The sequence below is a fragment of the Anopheles stephensi genome, chromosome 2 (assembly GCF_013141755.1).
Source record: "Anopheles stephensi strain Indian chromosome 2, UCI_ANSTEP_V1.0, whole genome shotgun sequence".
In the NCBI taxonomy this organism is placed as follows: Eukaryota; Metazoa; Arthropoda; class Insecta; order Diptera; family Culicidae; genus Anopheles; species Anopheles stephensi.
In genome coordinates, this window is record NC_050202.1 from 16,802,552 (window position 1) to 16,823,119 (window position 20,568).

The 20,568-nt window shown below is 48.8% G+C and overlaps 3 protein-coding genes across 4 annotated transcripts; 1 reads left to right on the forward strand and 2 right to left on the reverse strand.

Annotated features, from left to right (window-relative positions):
- Nucleotides 1–7,651: 7,651 nt before the first annotated feature.
- LOC118507208 (40S ribosomal protein S19a) lies at nucleotides 7,652–8,762 on the reverse strand. 2 transcript variants are annotated; one of them, XM_036045295.1, is made up of 3 exons: nucleotides 8,664–8,762; nucleotides 8,296–8,366; nucleotides 7,652–8,188 (listed from the first exon to the last, which is right to left on the reverse strand). In XM_036045295.1, the coding sequence occupies exons 2-3, from the start codon at nucleotides 8,364–8,366 to the stop codon at nucleotides 7,783–7,785; spliced, it is 477 nt and encodes a 158-aa protein (XP_035901188.1). In that variant the 5' UTR covers nucleotides 8,664–8,762; the 3' UTR covers nucleotides 7,652–7,782. The 2 variants fall into 2 exon arrangements, with proteins under 2 accessions (XP_035901188.1, XP_035901189.1); XM_036045296.1 differs by having other exon boundaries at nucleotides 8,624–8,710.
- Nucleotides 8,763–8,850: 88 nt separating this feature from the next.
- Nucleotides 8,851–11,064, reverse strand: LOC118507203 (CWF19-like protein 2 homolog). Its single transcript, XM_036045286.1, has 3 exons — nucleotides 10,907–11,064; nucleotides 9,146–10,790; nucleotides 8,851–9,047 (listed from the first exon to the last, which is right to left on the reverse strand). The coding sequence occupies exons 2-3, from the start codon at nucleotides 10,763–10,765 to the stop codon at nucleotides 8,913–8,915; spliced, it is 1,755 nt and encodes a 584-aa protein (XP_035901179.1). The 5' UTR covers nucleotides 10,766–10,790; nucleotides 10,907–11,064; the 3' UTR covers nucleotides 8,851–8,912.
- Nucleotides 11,065–11,868: 804 nt separating this feature from the next.
- LOC118507209 (serine/threonine-protein kinase PAK mbt) lies at nucleotides 11,869–20,529 on the forward strand. Its single transcript, XM_036045298.1, has 5 exons — nucleotides 11,869–13,604; nucleotides 17,054–17,819; nucleotides 17,915–18,035; nucleotides 18,112–18,383; nucleotides 18,474–20,529. The coding sequence occupies exons 1-5, from the start codon at nucleotides 12,655–12,657 to the stop codon at nucleotides 18,951–18,953; spliced, it is 2,589 nt and encodes an 862-aa protein (XP_035901191.1). The 5' UTR covers nucleotides 11,869–12,654; the 3' UTR covers nucleotides 18,954–20,529.
- Nucleotides 20,530–20,568: the final 39 nt, after the last annotated feature.

Below are 20,568 nucleotides of genomic sequence, written 5' to 3' on the forward strand. Positions count from 1 at the left end.
AGCGCCCAATCTCTGAGAGTTTGGGGGGTTTTCCACACGATCGTCTCGCACATGCTGATCGGACTCACGTCCCCACATAGCCACGAGAGTCATCTGTTTGCTGCGCACCCGCGAAGACGTTGTAGACGCGAAGTTGTGTCAGAAAAACCCTAGAAGTTCGTTCCCTTTTCGTTTGAGGAACGATGGATAATGATTTGCTTGAAACCATCTTCGAAGCGATCACCACCGGAGATGAAACGAACCTGCGGCGCAGCCTCGGGCAGGCCACCATCGACACCGTGCTGCAGTTTCAGCGTGCGTACGGTGAATCTCCGCTGCATCTGTGCGTAAAAATCGGCGGCATGAGTCATCTCGGTGCAGTGCGTTGTTTGTTGGCGAGCCGATTGTTTGATAGCACCGCCGTCGATGGGGAAGGGTTGACCGCACTCGAATGTGCTCTTAAGAACGGTGACGACGGTGAGCTGGGCGAGGCGCTGATAAAGGCAGACATTGATGGGCTGGATGATGCAACGGCATGCTACCGGATGCTAAGGTACGATTCGTTGGAGATATTTCAAAAGTATCTCCACCTTAGGCAGTACACGGAGGAGGACGAGTTTCAAAGCATAGGCAGTGCGTTAATAAGGCTGAATGTGGCGAACGTTAAGCTATCGGAAGCTTTACATCACTACACGCAGTGGAAGCTGTCCGACTATGGTTTCCGCGCCCTGTCCGGTAACTGGACGGGAACGAAGGATGCCAACGAATGGAAAACCCACATCGACATCATCGGTGATTGTTGGCGCGTTATAAGGGAGCGGCACGACACCCGGCTGTACGACGACGCCGACGACATGTTCCTGCATCGGCTGCAAACGGTACACAACCATTTCTATCTTCTCAAGCACAAACAATTCCTGGCCCATCTTCCGATGCAAGAGGTCACCTTCTGTGTGGCCATATTTCTGGCCATCTTTCGAAATCCGACACAGTTCGCGGATTATCGGCTCACGGTTAACAAGTGCATGGTGATCGAGTTTGTGCGCATGGTAAGCGAACAGTTGGCCATCGTGCGGAAGTATCTGGAGGGTACCGAACGGGAGCTGCTGGCGATAGCGCACCGTGCTGAAGCGGCCGGTGCCGAAGCGAAAGACAGACTGATTGATGAGTTGTTGGCTAAGCTGGAGTCTTCGCCGCAGCCCAACAAAGCGCACGTGATGAAACAGCTCATGGAACGAGCTGCAACAAACGCTTCGAATAAGGATAGTCTAATGAAGGATATGCTAGATAAGGTGAAAAGAATCGATAAGCGTTGGGCGGAGAAAAAGGCGGAAGAGCTGAAGGCGCTGGACAGGGGCCACCGGGAACGGCTGATTGAACAGCTGGGCAACCGGTTGCGCCACGTGTCCCATCCACAGAACGTGGTAAACCGGCTGATGGGTGACTGGAGGAAAGGGAAACCGACCGACACCATCGTGGCGGACATTGTCGCGGGCGAATCGTTCGACCTGTGCCACCTGCTGCGGGGTAAGGATCGTCGCCGCATGCGCAAGCTGCTGAAATGTTATCGCATCACCAAACAACACTACTCGCTGCACAAGATTGTGTTTTACTGTAAGAACATTGAAAGCATTCCGCAGCCCGACGTGTTCCGGCCAGCCACACACGTCGACATTGCGTGTATGAAGCGCACGATACAGGTGCTTGGCGAGGCGATTAAAAACACGACCAACTCGGCCAACATGCCGGCGCGGGCGGAAGATGCCGTCAACTCCATGCTAACGGCCCTCTTCCCCAACATTAACAAACTGTTGCGGGAGGTGTTTTCGCACAGCATCTCGCTGAAGAAGCTCCTGCAGGGGGAATCGTCGTACGATCGGAAGATGTGCACCACGTTCCACGCGCACATGGGCATGATGCGTACGGCATTTCAACTGCTGTACGTTGTCACGGTGGCGGATGTGCGGCAGGCATTCTACGGCCAGCTGCGTCGGTGCGAGACGTTCCGCGAGTTGCGATCGTTGGTGCTGTACGCGGGTGATAGCGGGGATCTGGAAGATCGTCAGCACGCTTGCTATCGACAGGTGACGGAGTACTTCGAGGAAGCAAAGGCAGCGTTCGAGAGGGTGGAAAAGGAATCGGTCGGTAAAACGGCTCTATTGCAACATTTGCGCCAACATCTTGACGTGAAGCGCGAGATCGTGAAAGAATTGGGGAGACACTTCAAAGAAAACGATGGCCTATCGGAGACGGAGATACGACGGGCGTGTTTGTCGGGTGATGATTTACCGTCCGTCCGGAGACTGTTGGACTGGAAGCTGACGATGAACTGGGCGGGATCGTTCTACCGGAAGGTGCGTACCTCCTGGGCTACGAATCACGTCGAATCGTTAACGCTCGAGTGGATGGACCCGGGATTGGTGAAGTACAATCCGGCCGTAATTGCCGGTATGCTAAAGATGGCTTCCAGCGCTATGGAGTGTAGCGAAGAGTTTGAATACATCGGCTATACGCGCCAGCTGGCCGTGGAGCTTAACGTGGCGGAGGGGCTGGACGAAGAAGCTTTACGGCAGCTCAACAAACGGTTGCGATCGTACTACGGCGACATATTCTTTGTCGACAACAAATGGAAGGTGCTGGAAGCGTTCTGCAGGGAGCGCAAACTGCCGTGGAACAGGGAGCAGGCGCGCCTGCTGGTTAGGCGCGATCAGGAAGTTTTGCAGCAGCTGTACAACGGTCGGCGAAGGAAGCTGCGCACGATTCTGGAACAGCACCGGCTGCATACTGTGGAGGGGTTGGTTACGCGACTGTACACGCTTCCAACACGCGTTATGTCCTCGATCGAGTACCTGCAGCTGGAGCTTTGTGAGATGCTGTTGGCGGTGGGCTATTTTGGTGACAACTTCCACTATCTGAAGCGCCGCATCCCGATGATTCAGGGGAAAAACTATCGCAACTACCTGGCGCACGATCAGCTGTCGTACAATCTGCTAACGGACTGCTGGATGGAGAAGATCGTGATAAATGCGTTCGTATTCGCCAACACGGAGGTGCGACTGTTTGGCAGCAACAGTCATGCAAGTAACGCATTCCAGCTCAACGTTCCTACCGTGAGCGAAATGGACCGTTGGGTTGAGCGTCAGCAGCAATTGCTAGCAGCGTTCCAGGCCAGAGACATCGCCAGGATGCACACGATAGCGCAGGATGGGGGAGAGCTGAAGGCCAGGTTTTGCTGCTCGCAGAACACCACACATCACCCGGCTACTTACTGCCTTCTGCCTGAGCTGATCAACCCATGCCGCTTTGATAAACCCACCGTACAGTATCTGGATCTGTTCTTCGCCGGGTTTCAGGATCAGTGCAACAATCCCGCTTACCAGCAGAAGATGGCTTTGACTCTCCACGATTTTCAGGCCATCTTTGATCGTACGATCGCGCTCGGTAATACACACATACCCGAGGAGCTGCTAGACTGGGAGGACCTAATGCCCCGGGTACGCCAAACGAATCTCTTCCTTCATCTGGTAGCGGCCTACAACAGAGCCCCCATTTTAAGCAAACTGATCGAGCACGGTAACGTGCGGGGTGTCCGCGAGCTGCTGCCCTACTTCGAAACGTTCAACTCCCCGAACGATCGTGGACCGCTCGGTGATGCGCTGCTTTACTGCTCGCGATCGATTGTAGAGCTGCTGCTACCGCGATCGATGGCACCCCATCCAGCGATACTGCTGCTTGCCATCATTCTGCACCGGAACGATGTGTTCACCCACATGATGGCAAAGCTCGCGCATATCGATGCGAAAACGTTCCACGATCTGCTGCGAACCACTGCCCAGGCAAGAAACTATACGGCCACGGTATATCTGATGGAAAACGAAGACTTCCGACCCTTCCACGCGGATGCGTTGGTTTACTCCTGCAAGCTAGCCGCCCGCATGGGTGAACGAGCCGTACTGCAGCATCTGTTCGAGCGCTGCCCTGCACCGGACGGGCCAACGTTGGCGAAAACACTTCATCAAGCAGCCGTGAAGAACAGATGGCAGTGTGTGGAGCTATTGCTACAGCACAACGCACCGGTCGACGTGGTGTTTGCGGATAATCTGAGTGAGGAAAACTGCACGCTGCTTGTGCTGGTCAAGTACGGTGCGTGTCGATTGCTGCGGAAGATTCAATCCGTCCAGCACGCGCCGTTCGGTACGATCGTAACGCACCCGCTCGATGTGGCAGTACGGCATGGAACGGACTCGAAGCGGATGATCCGTACACTGCGCACGTTGGGGTTCGATTGGCTCGATAGCTCGGCTGCACTGCACGCGGCGATACGAAACGGCAGGACGGACGTTTTCGAAACGATCCGGAAGCTTGTGGATGAACAGTGCGCGATGGTGACCGGTGCCACCGTCGTTCTGGACCACTTCCGACAAGCGCTGGGTGTGCTGCAGCGCTGGAAAATGATTTCCTTCGTGGAGGAGTCCAAGAAGGCGTACGGATCGTCGCTGTTTTGTGCCGTGCAAAGCAAGGATCAAGCGATGGTACGCGAGCTGCTCAGCTGGGGACGGAGAATGCGAACGCTCGACGGCGGAGTGGGCTTTCTCGGTGGGATCGCATTCGAACGGGAGTCCACTTTCACCCGCTTCGGTAAGAAAGCAAACAACTTTAGGTTATGGAGTACACGCGATTGCTGTGAAGAAATGATAGTGCGGATGGAAACGTGTGCAGGGCTGGGAGAGATGATGATATGGCAACGGTTCACAGCAGACGCTCCGTGGACGACGGTCACGTTCCACGTGTTGACTGCCTGTGATGAGGTGGTGGAGGCATCCCTCGACAAGCTTCCCTTGGTGCTGCGTGATTCCGACTCATTGGTTGAGAATTTGGAGGACTTTCTCACGTTTGCCAACAGCTCACTAAGCAACTATGATATAGTTTTCGCCGAGTTTTCCACCAAAACCGAAGCCACAAGATGTTTCTGGCAAATCGAGCAAATTAGCTGCATGTACGACATAGTTCCGCCGTCGGCAAACGGCGCCGTTGATATGGCCGCGACGATCAACTACCGAGATGTGCGGGGTGAAACTGCACTGCACCATTGCTTCCCGAACGACACGCTCGAGCTGGTGCAGCTGTTGGTGGAAAATGGTGCCCACCCGCTGCTGGCGGATAACAGCGATATGGCCCCGATCCATCTTTCCATGCTCAACTCACAGGACTTTGCCGTCGCACGGTACCTGTTCGATGAGTGTATCCGGCGCGATCTGCGCAACGAGAAGGGCTGCTCCGTGCTGGATCTGGACGATGGCAACGGTGCCAACAGTTTGCTGCACACCGTCGCCATGACCGGTCGGGTGGACATCTTGCAACGGTTGCTGGAACATCGCGTTGATGTGTCGAAGGTGAACGCTTACGGTGTTACAGCGGCCCAGCTGGCCGTTTCCGTCATCACCTACAACGCATTCCCGATCGTGCGAATGCTGCTCGATTACGATGCCAGCTCAATAAACGCGACGGACAGGAGGGGCTTCACGCTGCTCCGGTGTGCCGTACAGGAAGGCTCGGCACAACTGACCCAGCTGGTTCTGCAGTACGCACCGGACCTGTTTGCGAACCGTTGCGGCATGACGCCACTTGCCTATGCCGTCGCTGTGAAGCACACCGAATGTGCGAAATGTATACTGAGGTATGCGACCGAAAACAACATCCGTGGCGTGACGCAGGCAGACGAGGATTGCGATTTGGTGCTACTGTCGCTGATGACCAACGATTACGAGCTGCCGAAGATGCTGCTAGAGTACGAACTGGAACGTACGCTCGAGGAGGTCGATGAGCGCGATCTGCCCCGCATTAGATCCATCCTCGAAGGGACCATCCCGGAACGGCCGGGCGTGCCGGTGGCACAGCTGGTGCAAAGGTACGACGAATCGCAAAAATTGCTACAAGAACTGCTCCTGATCGTGACCTCCGTTACTGTACCGAGTGGGTGAGCTGCTTGTTAGCTTAATCAAATATGTTGCATTTAGACGTTAACCACGTTCATTGGCGGAATGCTGATAACTTAATCGAATGCGTAGGTTCAATCTCTCAGGGCGTAATGGAAGTCCGTATTAGCGTATAGATTTTTGGAAACATGTTAACAAATTGTGCCCCCCATTTTACTATGCCATTAATTATCGCAAACGGATGGGAAATGGATAGCTAATTTTATATAATACAAGGTGAACGACTTTAAAGACAATTTTAGCCATATTTTGATTATTTTGAGACGTTTTCAAATTTAAAGAGATTCCATTTCCAACATTAATTGGAAAGCATATTGAAAATATTTGATGGTAGGTGCCGACATAACTTATGCCATCAAAAAACAGACCAATTTTGGATGACAATGGTATGTTAATAATTTCAGCTTACTCAACAATCATCAAGCATATAAGCTGTTTCATATAAGATGTTCTGTTCGCTGTTCCATATAAGATGTTTCCCTGTTCCATAGGACGAAAAGTGCTCCGATAGCCGTTTGCATAAATAGCTGGTGGATGTTGAGAGTCTTTTCTACGAACAATACTGTGTTAAGAGACGACGTGATAATTCTCACGAGTGCCTTCGCTGCTCCTTATTAGAAATACAAAGCATTGACTAAGGAAAAAAGATGCCCGTCTTGCTCATGATATTCTATCCTAGACCGTGATGACCCTCAATATTTAGGGGTACATTTAACAGTTGTAGAAAACTGTCTTGGAGGTCGGGATCTGACCCCTTTTCTATGTTCTCGTTATTTTTCAGAATAGAATAGAAATAGAAGGTGTTCGAAACCTGGATCGCCCATAGACGGTGGTCCAGGAAGTATCCCTCTAGATCCTGAAATATCTGACCAACTATTGAACACGATGGATAGTTGTGTGGATCGCTAAAACGAACGAGAAAAATCATTAACTGATTTATACATACGTAATTTAAAATCAATAGTAGAATTCATCTTCTTTTAAAGCTCTACAACCTCAATAGGTCTTGTGCTACCATTGAAGACATCCTCTGTACCCTTAGCTGGATGTTCAGTCAGACGGGGAGACGGTACGAACCGGATTCAATATCCGGTCTTACCGTGTAAAGACCGGCACCGATACCACCTTGGTCGCATTAGGATAGAAGAGCTCTATCGTTTTGTAATTTGAATAGTCAAAAAAATAATTAACTAGATCTTGGTAAAAGACGTCTGTTCCATATACGCCCTAAATGGAACTTCTTCTTCTTCTTCCTTGGCACTACAACCTTTGAAAGGTCTCGGCCTGCCATTTCTGGCTTTCTGTGACTTAATTTTACCCGTAGTAAAGTAGTCAGCCTTACGTACGGGGAGGCGGTCAGGATGGGATTTGAACACCGGCCCTGCCGTGTGAAGACCGGCGAGGCTGTCGTCCTGGCCACCGGACCGCCCTGAATGGAACACCAGAGCAATATTACCACACTAGAATAGTCCAACAGAAACAAAGTTTTGCCGGCACAACCGCTTACAGCACACAAGTTGCCTATAACACTGACCCGAAACACCACTGCACCAACAATCGATCGCAACACGGAAAATTCAACTTCAAAAAGTTCCCACCACGATCATATGGCGAATCCAGAAACCAAACGAAACCAACTCACGAAATTTCTCACCGTTAAAACACACCACGCGCTATTATTCACTCAACAGCCCGATGTTGGATGGCTGTTAAACCCACGGTAAACTTATATATTCTGACCACATAACTCGCACGCTCCGTTGTGTGTGTGTGTGTACATATGCACAGGAAATGTCGACAGCCAGGCTTAATCCTGCAGCTTCAGCACCTGGGCGGCCTCCTTCTTCTGAGCTTCGCGCTTCTTGCTCGAAATCTGAGCCGCGATACGATCCAGATCGCGCTGGCCTTGGCTGGAGAGCTTGCGGCCACCGTCGGCGTGCCTTTCGATCATCTTGATGGCTTCCAGGGCCTGGACGGCCTTGCGGGTTGCGCTACCATCGGCACGGCAGAAGTGCGACGGGCGCACACCGTTGCGCTGACGTCCACCGTAGATGCGGCAGATCGAGCCGATGCCGGCCGGGCTGTTGTGGTACAGGCGGCGCAGGATCGAGGCACAACGCACGTAGAACCAGTCCGGATCCGTCGGTGCCAGCTCCTTGAACTTGGCCGTCTTGATCAGGTCCACGTATTCCGGAACCTTTAGCTTTCCAGACCTGCGGAACGAGAGACGGGGAGAGAAAGCACACACCACACACACCATACGTCATCGTGATTGCCATCATGTTGAGTGCGTTCGGCTGGTTTCCGCAACGGTACTTACTTCTTGAGGAAAAGGGCAACACCCTCAACCACTTTGTCTTGATCGACGTCCTTTACGGTGAATCCAGGCATCTAAAACACGACAAACAAAACACAACGTGCGTTAGATAGATGGTAAACCACGCATTCTTCTCTCGTAAAGCCGTCACAACACAACACCAGCCATCCAGCGAGGGCACATAACCTTCCCCCGCTGGTTGTCGGTTTCGTACGGCTTTTAACACCATTAACGCTGCATTAGCACTCGTAACTACACTCCAAATACAATCCTTGACTAGTGCGACAGCTATTTGACGCGACAAAATGCCGATTTTCGACCATTTTCTTACATTTACAGCGCTTTTTCCAGCAAATTGACCACCAACGTACCTTTCACTTGCAAGCGAAACCGGAAAAAGAGATCGAAAGAAGCTAATATGGCGACACGTTTGACGTCTGTCAGCTGAAACGCGGCATTTGACGTTTCATCAACATCCGGAAGCGGTGTTAACCCTTAACGGCACCGTTGTGAAAATGCTCTCGGATGGTTTTTTTTTATTAATTAATTCATTATAAATAAGTTAAAATAAGTTTTATTTCATCGATAATGCGTTATTTTGACACTTTCTAAGCTTATAGTTATTTTTGCTGTAGAACTGCGTCATATTCTCGCCACCACTGCTTAAACTCGTCGACTTTTTGTGCCGGATTCATTTCCTTGCGTGGTTTGCGCCAATCTCTCGTGTCCAGCCCAAGAATGCCGGCAATTGTTTCCTGTACAAAAAGTAAGACAATTTAAATAAATAAATAATACCCGGTAAGTTAATAATAATTTGATGTAATAATTAAAATCTCATTAAAAATTTACTCACTGTTGCAAAGGTGACCGGGAACATTTCCTGATCCTCGATAACGTGCGCAAACCCATTTTCCATATTAAAGTTAACCCAGAAGTAGGGCAATCCCTTCGGAATCGTACGCCGCACGTTAAACCCGTCCACGTTGTGTAGCTTTTTGTTCATGGCCCACTCCGTTTCCGACTCTAGGATCGCTTTTTTAAAGTAAAACGGAGCCATCTCGTAATCCGTCGCCGGCACACACTGGATGTACGTGTGAGGATTACGGTTCAGATACCGTACGGTTTCGAAAAATATCACCTCCATTCCATGCTTGCGGAACATGCAAACCAACGCTTTACACACGTCCACTATTTCTTGGTGCACATCTTCGTCCACCTGCGTTAGGCAAGGGTAGTGTCCTACCGGCACAATAAAACAGTGTTTCGGTTGCAAGGCACGCCACGTCGGTATGGCCAGATACACATTTTTGCCCATCGAAATGAGCTGCTCGTGGCCAAACTTGGATGAATTTAGGCAACGTTCACAGTCGGCCTGCGCCTTGGACATTCGGTTCATATCACGAACCGTACGTTCCTCGATCGAATCCACATTACCGGTCGCGGTGGCGGAAGCCTTCTGGTGGTCAAATATGTTCTCCAATCGCTTCCCATCACCCAGCTTGGAGGAAACTTTGAAGAACTGGGCATCCATGTTGTCGTTCTCGAGACGCTCCGAGCGAAACTTATCGGACAGATCGGATCCGGGTGGTAGATTTTGCTGATAGCGCTTTTGCTTTCTAGCATTGGCTCGTTCGGTGTCGCTGAACTGTTTGCCCGTAACGTACGTAACGGTGTCTTCAGTGCTTTTCCTTCGTTTGTGAGCCGTATCTCGGGTCGATTGCTGCTTTTTGTTGGCCTGCATCTCGCTTCGATACGCTTTGGCTTTCTCTAACTTAAGCTTCAAAGTTTCTGCCTGTGCGGTATTGCCCAACAGTTCTGCTTTAATTATTTTAGCTCCCAGCTCATTTAACTGTTCGTCGGTTAGAAATTCTTCATCAACATGATCGGCTTTAGAAACACTTTCCGTCGGTTTTTCATCCTTCAACTCACGCGCTAGTTCCGATGTTTGGGGCTTTTCTTTAGCTGATTTTTTCCATCCAGCACTGCTCGTTCGATTTGGTTGCGCCGGGTCAGCCGTCCGATGATACCGAGACGCATCATCGTCGTCCTCGTCGTCATTCGCCGGTCTACGAAAGCTGGGCAATCCTGTGCCACCGTTTCGCCAGTGTGGATTAAGCTCACGGACGCTAGTTTTGGGATCGTACTGTTCGCTGGTCGGATTTTTCTTTTCCTCTTTTTTGGGTTCCCTTGTGTAAGTTGGAATTAGCATACTGTTCATCCAATCTTCACGCTCAAGCTTTGCTTCGGGGGGCTGTTGCGGTGATTGCTTTGCATCCTTAGCGGGTAAAGCTTCAACCCATTCGTCGCTTTCACTTCCCGTGCTAGATGACGATGAGCGCGTTCGGCGATGGCGTTTGTGCTTCTTTTCTTTTTTGTGTTTTTTCTCCTTTTTCGACTTTTTGGACCGTTTCTCCTTTTTCTTGTGTTTCCGATGTTTGCGCTCTAGTTCACTATCAGAGCTGGAGGATCCCATTGCTGATTAAGGTACTGATTCGATCCTAAAACGAGAGATTAGTTGGAAAGTAACGTAGTTTCTACATAATCCGTTCGCATCCTTGCTAGGTGGTTTGTCTATATATCAACAATGATACTACTTAGTAATATAAGTTCTTACACCTGTGCGACAATTAATTCGACACTTAAGAATTTCGATTATCCGTTAAATACTTGATTAAATTAAGCCGCGAAAAAAGCGGCACACAATAACGCGCCTCGGTGAAATTGTTTGTTTTGAAGCAGATTTCTTGTTTTCCACCTACCAATAACCCAAGTAACAAAAATTGGCGATGGAAGTTGAGATCTTCTGACACTTTATTTGAGCGTTTTAGAGATGCTTTTATGAGACTTTGTAAAACAAAAATTTATTTAAAAAAAGTGCATAAAAAATTTCCGTGCATAATAGCTTATTTTAAAAACACGTATAATCAGAAGAATTGGTACATACATGCATGCGTTCTCAATCGGGTGAGAAAGAAATGGGAGCTCGAAACCTCTCGAGGTTGTACAGCCAAAAAGAAAAAAAGAACTGCAGGGCATTCTGATGGTGGAGACAGTATGGGACAATCCAACCCCAGAACCATTAATCCCTACATCTAGCTAGGGGTGTAATCTAATTAAGGAAGTCAGAAAAAGATGACTACTCGAGGTTGTCGAGTCAAAAAAGAAGAAAACGAGAGCTTACTAATGATGGGTCATACGACTCTTTTCACGGATCGACCCGGCGTCGGGTTCGACCCTATAGGAATTTAGTTCGACTCGTAGGTGCAATGGGTTCGGGTATATCCGTGGGTGCAGCCAAGCATATGTGAGCTGTTACCAATCTTTTATCAATCTCATCCTTCTTTATCGTAGTGCAAATAAAAATCAGAGGGAGAAAGTCTGCCCGCATTTTTATTATTTTTTTCTGTATTCACCACGGTTCACCTCATCCCTTGCAGGTATGTGCCGCAAAACAACTCAAAATGTTAGATGGGAAGCATCGGGCAACACACACGAACGCGCACAGCTCAACGCCAAACCGAACACTATAAACGCGCCAAAAGGCCGTTTTGACGTTCTGCGAATTGGTGCAGTGGAAAGGACTTTAAACGCTTTCATCCGAGGGAGAGAAGAAGGCAGAGTTTATGATTTCTGGTCATTCCGTATTATTTTATAGTTTTAGCTGCTTGCTTTCGTGTTCCGTGCCGTGTGTTTTCTCGCGTGCGGTAGCATTGGTGTACGCGCGTGTTCGAGTTTGCAGTGAATATGTGAACAGTAGCATCGAACGCACGCCTGGAACGATGTGTAAATAAATTTACACACTCCCAACCCCTGTCGCTTGCCTCCTCGCCGCGGCATACAGCACCCCGCACTTGGGAGGGTAAAGAGAAGCCCTGGAACTTACGAGCCAACTGGAAGCGCGTAGCTGCAGTGAATAACAAAGAGGTGGCATCTTCGTCGCATTTAGTCAGTTTGTTTGCCCTACGGTTTGGTCGTGCTCCCGTTTTTGGGCGACTCCCGTTTGTCCCACTTTGCGGGTTGCCCCGGAGCACCATTGGCAAAAGGTGTGTGTTGTCGTCGTCGTTGTGGTCTCCGCCGTCGTGTCTCTGCGTTATGTTGTGAAGTGCCAAAGGGGGAGGCGCGTGTGTGTGTGTGTAGTGTTGCGATCTGCCCGTCTAGGTTGGTGACGAGCGAACTGAGCGATTGGACTAAACAACGCGCGGCGTAAGGCAAACACATTCCAGTGGAACGTATCATCGAATTTAGGCAAAGAGAGACACAACGCAAACCCGTTCCACGGGCCGAGTGGTGCCTGTCGTGTCTCAAATCCAATCCAGTTCTAGCTGCCACTGCTGCATTTGCGTGTAGCAGCAAACGGTCAAGATGTTTTCGAAGAAAAAGAAAAAGCCACAAATTTCCTTCCCGAGCAATTTCGAGCACCGTGTGCATACGGGCTTCGATAAGCGGGAAGGACGGTACGTCGGATTACCATTGCAATGGGCATCGATCGTAGGAAACAATCAGATACTGAAATCATCAAACCGCCCACTGCCGTTGGTCGATCCGTCCGAGATTACACCGACCGAAATACTGGACCTGAAGACGATCGTGCGGCCGCACGGTTCAGCTCTCCCGGGAGCAAATGGGCCCGCCCCGGGAGCGGTGGTGGGTTCCGAACCGGGCAAGCTCATCCTTCCCAAAACGTCCAACGTAGCACGGTCCAATTCGCTACGAAGCTCTAGCCCTCCGCGGGTGCGCCGTGGAGATTTGCGTGCCAATACTAATGTGCCACCGTCCGTGCCGGAAGAGCCGATACAATCACCGCAGCAGCTCGGTGGTGGCCAGTCTCCCTTCCCCGGCATGAACAACAACAGCTTCCCTACGATGCCACCCGCCAAGGGATCGGTCGCTGGCAATTATCCACCGATTTCGCCCGCCGGAACAGTGCTGGAGACAAACTTTAACAACAATTTCGATGCACACCATCAACAATTACACCAACAGCAGCAGCAGCAGCACCAGTTGGCATCGGGAATGGCGCAGCACCAAATGCACATGCACCATATGCAGCAACAGCAGCAGCAGCAGCAGCAACAACAACATCACATGCATTCCCATCAAGCTCAAGCAGGCTCTGTTGGCGGGAGCGCACAAGCAGCAGCAGCAGCAGCAGGCCATGCAATTGCTCCACATATGAACGGTGGCAATCTGATAGCGGGCAGCAACAACAACAACATGTCTACGGCTGCTTCGACCAATGGTACAGGCTCGAACGGAAACCTCTCCAATCCGGTCAGTGTGCTAACGGAAACGTCTTCGCTGTATCATAACAGGTGAGTGAGCCGCGTGTTACGGTAGCGAAGAGAAACCGCTTGGATTAGCCAGCATTTAGTTACCTCACACATTCATCGCCTGGAGCAGTGCCCGGTCGTCACCACCATCACCATTCTCGTACGCCTCGAGATGGGTATCAATTTCGATTTCACTCCCGATCACCATGGGTGCTTGCATTGCTGTGCTTGCTTCTTACCGGTGAAGGTCCAGCAATAGTTTTCCTCTGAACGTGTTGGTTTTGTTTTGGGAGGGAGGTGAATATGTGATATAAACAAACAAACACCGAAAGATGTTCCTTCTGTAATGTACTTTCGACGATCGCGAGCTGCATTCACTGATCGCTGGTGCATACTGCATTGAGTGCGTAGCATGTGTTTACAAGAATGCACCATTTGTTTGCGTTTAGCGGGTTTTACGGTTGATTTTTATCACTCGTTTCTTCTTCCTTCACCAGACAGAGCTCTTGTACATTAAAATCCCTCCGTGCCCGACTCGTTTTCATTCCCGGCACTTAGCTTATTTTATGCTTTGCTTTTTGCCTTGCACTCTCGATGCATCTCTGCTTTTCCGTACGGTGGTAGGGTTGGCGGGAATGTTACTGAGGGGGGGAATGGGTAGCGACGCGATGCATCCGGTCGGTCTCTTGTCCCAGATCTCTGCATTAGTAACAATCGCGGAAATAGAACGCAAAGACGCCTATCAGTGCTTAGCCAGCCGTGACAGGGGCATAGACTTGAACAGTACGCTGTCCCTAAGAAAGCCTATGCTGGGGCCAAACTAACTGTTCGTACGACACCTTCAACTGCGCATGCAAGACTCATCTGCACAATGATTGACAAGGGTTAAGCTTATATGGCTTATATGTTTTTTTTTTACAAAGAAACATGATAAAAATTGTCTTTATAGAACTTTACTTTCGTCAATGGTTTATATGAATATGCTGGTATGACTCCACTCGTGCCAATCAAAGGGTATTGTCCACGATTTATTGCTTTATATGTTGTTTTATTTGAGCGATCCGATGTCCTATTAGTTTCGGAAACGATGCTTCACACGACAGGACTTGTTGTAGAGTCCAGAGACAGATTACCCTGCGACGTGGCCTAAATCTAAAGAAACAGACATCTTAGAAAAAGATTTAACATTTCGATGTTAAACACACTTAAATTTTGTCTGTTTAAGAAGTGGAATAGTAAAAAATTATAACAATATTGGACATTTTTGAAATTTTTTAGGACAGTCGTTTAAACATATTCCATTTTCTTTTAAGGATTTAACCATTTCCAAAACGGAGATGATCTCCTCCGGAACGTCATCATTTTGCGCATTTATCCAAAGGAGGTTAACGTCTTCTTTAAGATGCTTAAGGTTTCTTGTACGTACACACACACACATCAACGGAGCTTCGAATTCAATGAACCCGAACCAAAACACCGGAAGCACTTGACAAACGGTTTCGATAGAAGTTGAACCAAGTAATTGATACGTAATTGAGCAATCGAACCAACGCCCCTGTCAATCAAGAAGGAAAGCTAATGTTAGGATTTCCCACTCTAGCTTCCTCCCCCTCTCTCTCTCCCTCTATTTCATGACCACCATGAACCGGTTCCATCCTCGACCTGTGTTGTGTAATCTAATTAGTTACACTACGAAGAAGTTAAGATGGTGCCTTTGTCGATTTGACATTTGCCTTTCGGATGAGGGCAAAGATTTGGAGACATTGCTTTAAAAAAATAAACTGATACCGAATTTCTCCCTCTGGTGAATTTCAAAATAAATGCAAAGAAAATAGAACTTTACAACACATGTAAGCGAATGTGTAATTAATGTTTTCCAGTCACGTGTTGAAGGGACGCTCGGCGGGAGACCACGCGGTACAGGTCGGTGAAGGATTTGGTCATTTCAAGCCGTCTTGTTGATGTTGAGGTGATGTGTTTTCGATTACCAGGCACGTTTTCGGACTCAAAATAGCACAACGCCGTTAGCCGCCCGTTTATACGCTCCTACTGACCGTGATGATTTGGAATTCAAAATCCTCAAACGGTGGGGCACTCCTTACACTCGGTTGGTATGAAGCTGCTGGACAGAGAGGACAAATGTGTGAATATGAATTTTTATTGATCCGAGAAGTAGAAGTAGAAGAGGGGAGGTGTACGTGCTTATCGCGCGACCAAATGAAGAAGCCGGTTAGCGGCAAAAACAGATGCATAATTGTTGCCTGTGTAATATTAAAAATGGTCTAACAAATTTTACTTTACGGGAGAAAACATCCTAAGCTTTTGAATAGTTTGTGAAAATTTAAATCAACGCACCAAATTCATCTTCAAGTTAAAACTTTGCCTGAGAGAGTGCATCCATCCATGACACTGCAGCTGCAATTGAGCGTCGATGGATAACAACGTTGCATTGGCAAACAGCAATGAACCGGAACCGGACTGCGGCCACCGGGTGTTCGATTTCAATTTTCCACCCAACTCCAAACCCAAACAAACCATCTTCCGATGGACAATAGTTTTAATGGATTCGCTGTTCCCCTGCCGTTCCTCAGTTTGGTGGCGGTTGGTTTGTTTTAAAAGGTGCGTGTTTGTGTGTGTTTTTGCCCGCAACCATCCCACTCGAATGGCCATAATACGAAGGGCTTAATTGTGCACGTTCCCACATAAAAGAAAGCACTGTATAGGATGTTGTTCGTTGCGTTTGGGGAGGGGGAGGTTTGGAACCGAAACCACCACCCCTTTGTTGGGTTTTGAGGTATTCACTACACTGTTTTGGTTGGTCAGCTTTAGATGGACAGGTGGTGTTTGGGTGGACAGGAACAAAATAATAATTCATAATATTTATTTCAAACCCAAACTTATAGCTGGTCGGGTAAAATCAAGTCACAGAAAGCGAAAAATGGCGGGCCGAGACCTTTCAAGTTTGTAACGTCTCGGAGGAAGAAACTAAAAGCCTACTTACTTACTTATAAGATCTTTAGGCCTCTCTAGATCGAGGACTGTCGTGACATTCTGATTACATGGCCAGTCCATTGAAGCCTGAGGAGTCTTGCATAGAAGAGAATTAAGCCCTCACTAAGTAACTGCTTCTCGGGCACGCTTAAGAGGTTTTTCATTAATTTCATGTTTTAGAAGCTTATGTGAAAAATCTACACCCTGGGCGTTTTATGCCGCGTCTTGCTCGATCCATTCATAAGCTTCTGTTACTTTGGGGGAAGTCTCATACCAATGATGTCCAATGTAGTCAGCGTACACCAGGACCTGGATTGACGTCCTCGAAGTGTTCTCCTCCATGCTGAGGCATCCCATACGTCTGAAGCTTGGTTTGATTATTTTGGTCAACTGATTTCGAATGAAGCGAAGCGAACCTGTCCTACTCTCTCCATCTGGAAACCATTTGATTGGAGCAAGATTTGAGTTCTCCCTCCCTAATCTCCTTTTTTTAATTTTAGATCACAAAAATCCTCCCCAACTGGATCGGATGGAATGCAGCGCCAGTATCCGAATGCAGGATACACTGGCCAGATGCAGGGCAACAGCAATTTCCATGGTCCGGGTATGCTGGGAGGTGCTGGTGGTCCACCTCCACCACTACACAGTAAACCACAGGGACCGAACCATCCCGGACAGGACGGTCCTATGGCAAACAATCAGGGCACTCTCAACCAACACCACGGTCACTTGGGCGATGCAAACAATGGCAACCATCTTCCACCGGGCCCACCGCATCACCATCACCATCATCACCCGCACGGTATGATGGGTCCAGCCGGTGGTTCGGCTGGCACTCCACAGCCGTCCGGCTCACAGCTATCCCCAACGACCGTTCATCACCATCATCATGCCCATCACCATCCGACACAGCAGCAGCAGCAGCAGCAGCAGCAACAGCAAATGCAGGCGCCATTGCAGATGGGCAATAATCAGATGCCAAATCACCATCATCACCATAATCACGGTGCGAATGTACACCACCAGAAAATGCCATCGCCGTCCTCGGTATCGAACGCGGGAGCTGCCGGTGCCGGTGGTCCCGCAACGGATCCGAACCACATCTTTACCAGCAACTCCATCAACAACGCCAAGAGCAACTCGCGCGCATCCAGCTCGAGCGGTGGAAACGTGTCCGTGGCGCAAAGTACCGCGTCCACCACCCAGAGCGGTCAGAGTCAGCAACAGCCGCCGGTGAAAACGGAACAAAGGCTCACCCACGAACAGGTACGGGGCACAATGGTTGACCCGTTTTATTTTTTCTTTACAATGAACGTGCTAATTGAATATCGATTTGTTTCTCATTCCCGCTTGTGTTGCAGTTCCGTGCCGCCCTGCAGATGGTAGTGTCGGCCGGTGATCCGCGCGAAAACCTGGAAAACTACACGAAAATCGGTGAAGGTTCCACCGGTACCGTGTGTATTGCGACGGACAAATCAACTGGTATGGCAGCGATGCGGAATGCTAAGCGACATTCAATTAAAATTTTCCTTCATTAAACGCTTCGCCCTCTGCGCAGGTCGTCAAGTGGCGGTCAAGCAGATGGATCTGCGGAAACAGCAGCGGCGTGAACTGCTGTTCAACGAGGTCGTGATTATGCGTGACTATCACCATCCGAACATTGTGGAAACGTACAGCAGCTTCCTGGTGAACGACGAGCTGTGGGTGGTGATGGAATTTTTAGAGGGTGGCGCACTGACGGACATCGTCACACATTCCCGCATGGACGAGGAGCAAATCGCAACCGTGTGCAAACAGTGCCTGAAGGCTTTGTCCTATCTCCATTCACAGGTTAGAACTGGTTTTGCGCTGAATTGTAACTATCATATACTAATAAAGTTCTCTCTCTTTCTCTCTCTCTCTCTCTCTCCATCGAAACAGGGTGTCATCCATCGGGATATTAAGTCCGACTCGATCTTGCTAGCCTCCGACGGACGGGTGAAGCTGTCCGATTTCGGTTTCTGTGCCCAAGTGTCGCAAGAGCTGCCCAAACGCAAATCGCTCGTCGGCACACCGTACTGGATGTCGCCGGAAGTAATCTCCCGATTGCCGTACGGTCCGGAGGTAGACATTTGGTCGCTCGGTATCATGGTGATCGAGATGATCGACGGTGAACCACCGTTCTTCAACGAACCGCCACTGCAAGCGATGCGACGCATACGCGATATGCCACCGCCAAAGTTGAAAAACTCACACAAAGTGTCCAGCCGGCTGCAGAACTTCCTCGACCGTATGCTGGTGCGCGATCCGGTGCAACGGGCCACAGCATCCGAACTGCTGGCCCATCCTTTCTTGCGGCAAGCCGGTCCACCATCGTTACTGGTACCGTTAATGCGTGGAGCACGCCACAGTAACTGCTAATTGGTGGGGCTTAACGACGAGTGGCGGCTTACGGTGAACGAACGCAAAACCAGATTCAGCCATTCACAACCAAAAGGAATCTACAGTCTCTGTCAGCAAGGAGGAAGGCATGAGAACAAGCATGCTTTCCCAACAATCGTGAGTAATCTTCTTTTTTGTTGCATTTATAGAAAGTGAACAAGATACAAATGTTTGCAGTCATATCTGTTGCTATTTGTACACTCAAGCATAGCGTAGTAATTAATTTGGAATCCGTTTGTAAGTATGAGGGAATCTCGTTATTAAATGCAGCAGCTAACCTGTTCAGGACTCGAGCGTTCAGGACACTGTCTCGTAAAGCGCCCCATTATTAACGAACGGGAGAGCTGTAAATATTTGACCGCGAAACGATTATTTGGAATCTTCTACAACGAGATCGTGTGTGTACACACACACACACGTACACAGTACAGTAGGCTTCTTATACATTCCAGTATTTAGACGAACGATAAAATACTTATTAAGGATGTAGCTTTTTAGCCTCCATGTTTTGCTTTTCGTCAAGCAAAAATGTAATCAAACTTCTAAAAAGCTAAAAAAAACAGGCCATTGTTAAGATTCTGTGTAAATGTGGGTTTTTTTTTAAATTTTATAACCATTTTCCCACTTGCAAGTGGTTGTGAAGTGTTTTATTATTACAAGCGATAAAAACTAAGCTCTGAACAACAGTTATGTTTAAAGTAATGATCAAGTATTTGTTATTAATCACGCGAAAGCATACGCGTATTTTAAAACGGGATAATGTTAACAGTGAATGTGTGTAAAGTTAAACTACTTGTTCAATGTGTTTGAAAATGCTATTTTTTCACCTCACTACTCACACAGGCGTCAATTAAGTATCAGGGCAAAGAGAGTACAGTTGAATCTCGCTTAAGGCATGTAGATGAGAGAGAGAGAGAGGTAATCTACAGTATACACCGTTTAGTAGCATTTATATGTACTTCGAAGATAGGAAGCAAGGATGCTAAATGATATACCCTCGGAACAATTCAGTACTGCTTACTAACGCATGAGACTGGTAGGATGATGGCCCGATGGTGGTCCCAGGTGGTCGGCAAATTATGTGTCTTAATATGAAACAGTTGCGCATTTGCGAACTAATGCGAAAGATACTAATTAGCTATGAGAATGCCAGAGAAAGGTTATCTAGAGATTTTTTGAATTATACTCGTCTGCTCCGAATGTGAGCTGCTGGGTGCCGACCACCGACCTAGCCCGTTAGAATCTCCACTAATGGTAACACATTCCTTGTACACACACACACACAGCACCGATACGGGAACGTAGTTCCGTCCACATACTTACACACACACACACACGCATGTGCCCCGGACAGGATCGTTGTTTAATGCGATCGAAACAGTGTTGCATACAAAATACAAAGTATTAGCGGTTGAGCATGGGACGACGGATGTAGGAGGAAGTATGTTTAGCATGCAATCAGAACTTACAGGCAAGGCAAGAGTGACGCATCAGATCAGTGGCGTTATTTTATACAACGTACGATTTTGGAAATAAATTGATTGAAAATCTTGAATCACTGCGCGCACACAGACACGCTGAATGGGTGCGGGTT

Bases quoted from the DNA above. Each gene is read 5' to 3' on its own strand.
- LOC118507208 (XM_036045295.1), bottom strand. From the start codon at position 8,366: ATGCCTGGATTCACCGTAAAGGACGTCGATCAAGACAAAGTGGTTGAG. The intron at 8,189-8,295 runs GTAAGTACCGTT...CTCGTTCCGCAG, and splicing joins GTTGCCCTTTTCCTCAAGAA to GTCTGGAAAGCTAAAGGTTC.
- LOC118507203 (XM_036045286.1), bottom strand. From the start codon at position 10,765: ATGGGATCCTCCAGCTCTGATAGTGAACTAGAGCGCAAACATCGGAAA. The intron at 9,048-9,145 runs GTGAGTAAATTT...CTTTTTGTACAG, and splicing joins TCCCGGTCACCTTTGCAACA to GAAACAATTGCCGGCATTCT.
- LOC118507209 (XM_036045298.1), top strand. From the start codon at position 12,655: ATGTTTTCGAAGAAAAAGAAAAAGCCACAAATTTCCTTCCCGAGCAAT. The intron at 17,820-17,914 runs GTACGGGGCACA...CTTGTGTTGCAG, and splicing joins AAAGGCTCACCCACGAACAG to TTCCGTGCCGCCCTGCAGAT. The intron at 18,384-18,473 runs GTTAGAACTGGT...CCATCGAAACAG, and splicing joins TGTCCTATCTCCATTCACAG to GGTGTCATCCATCGGGATAT.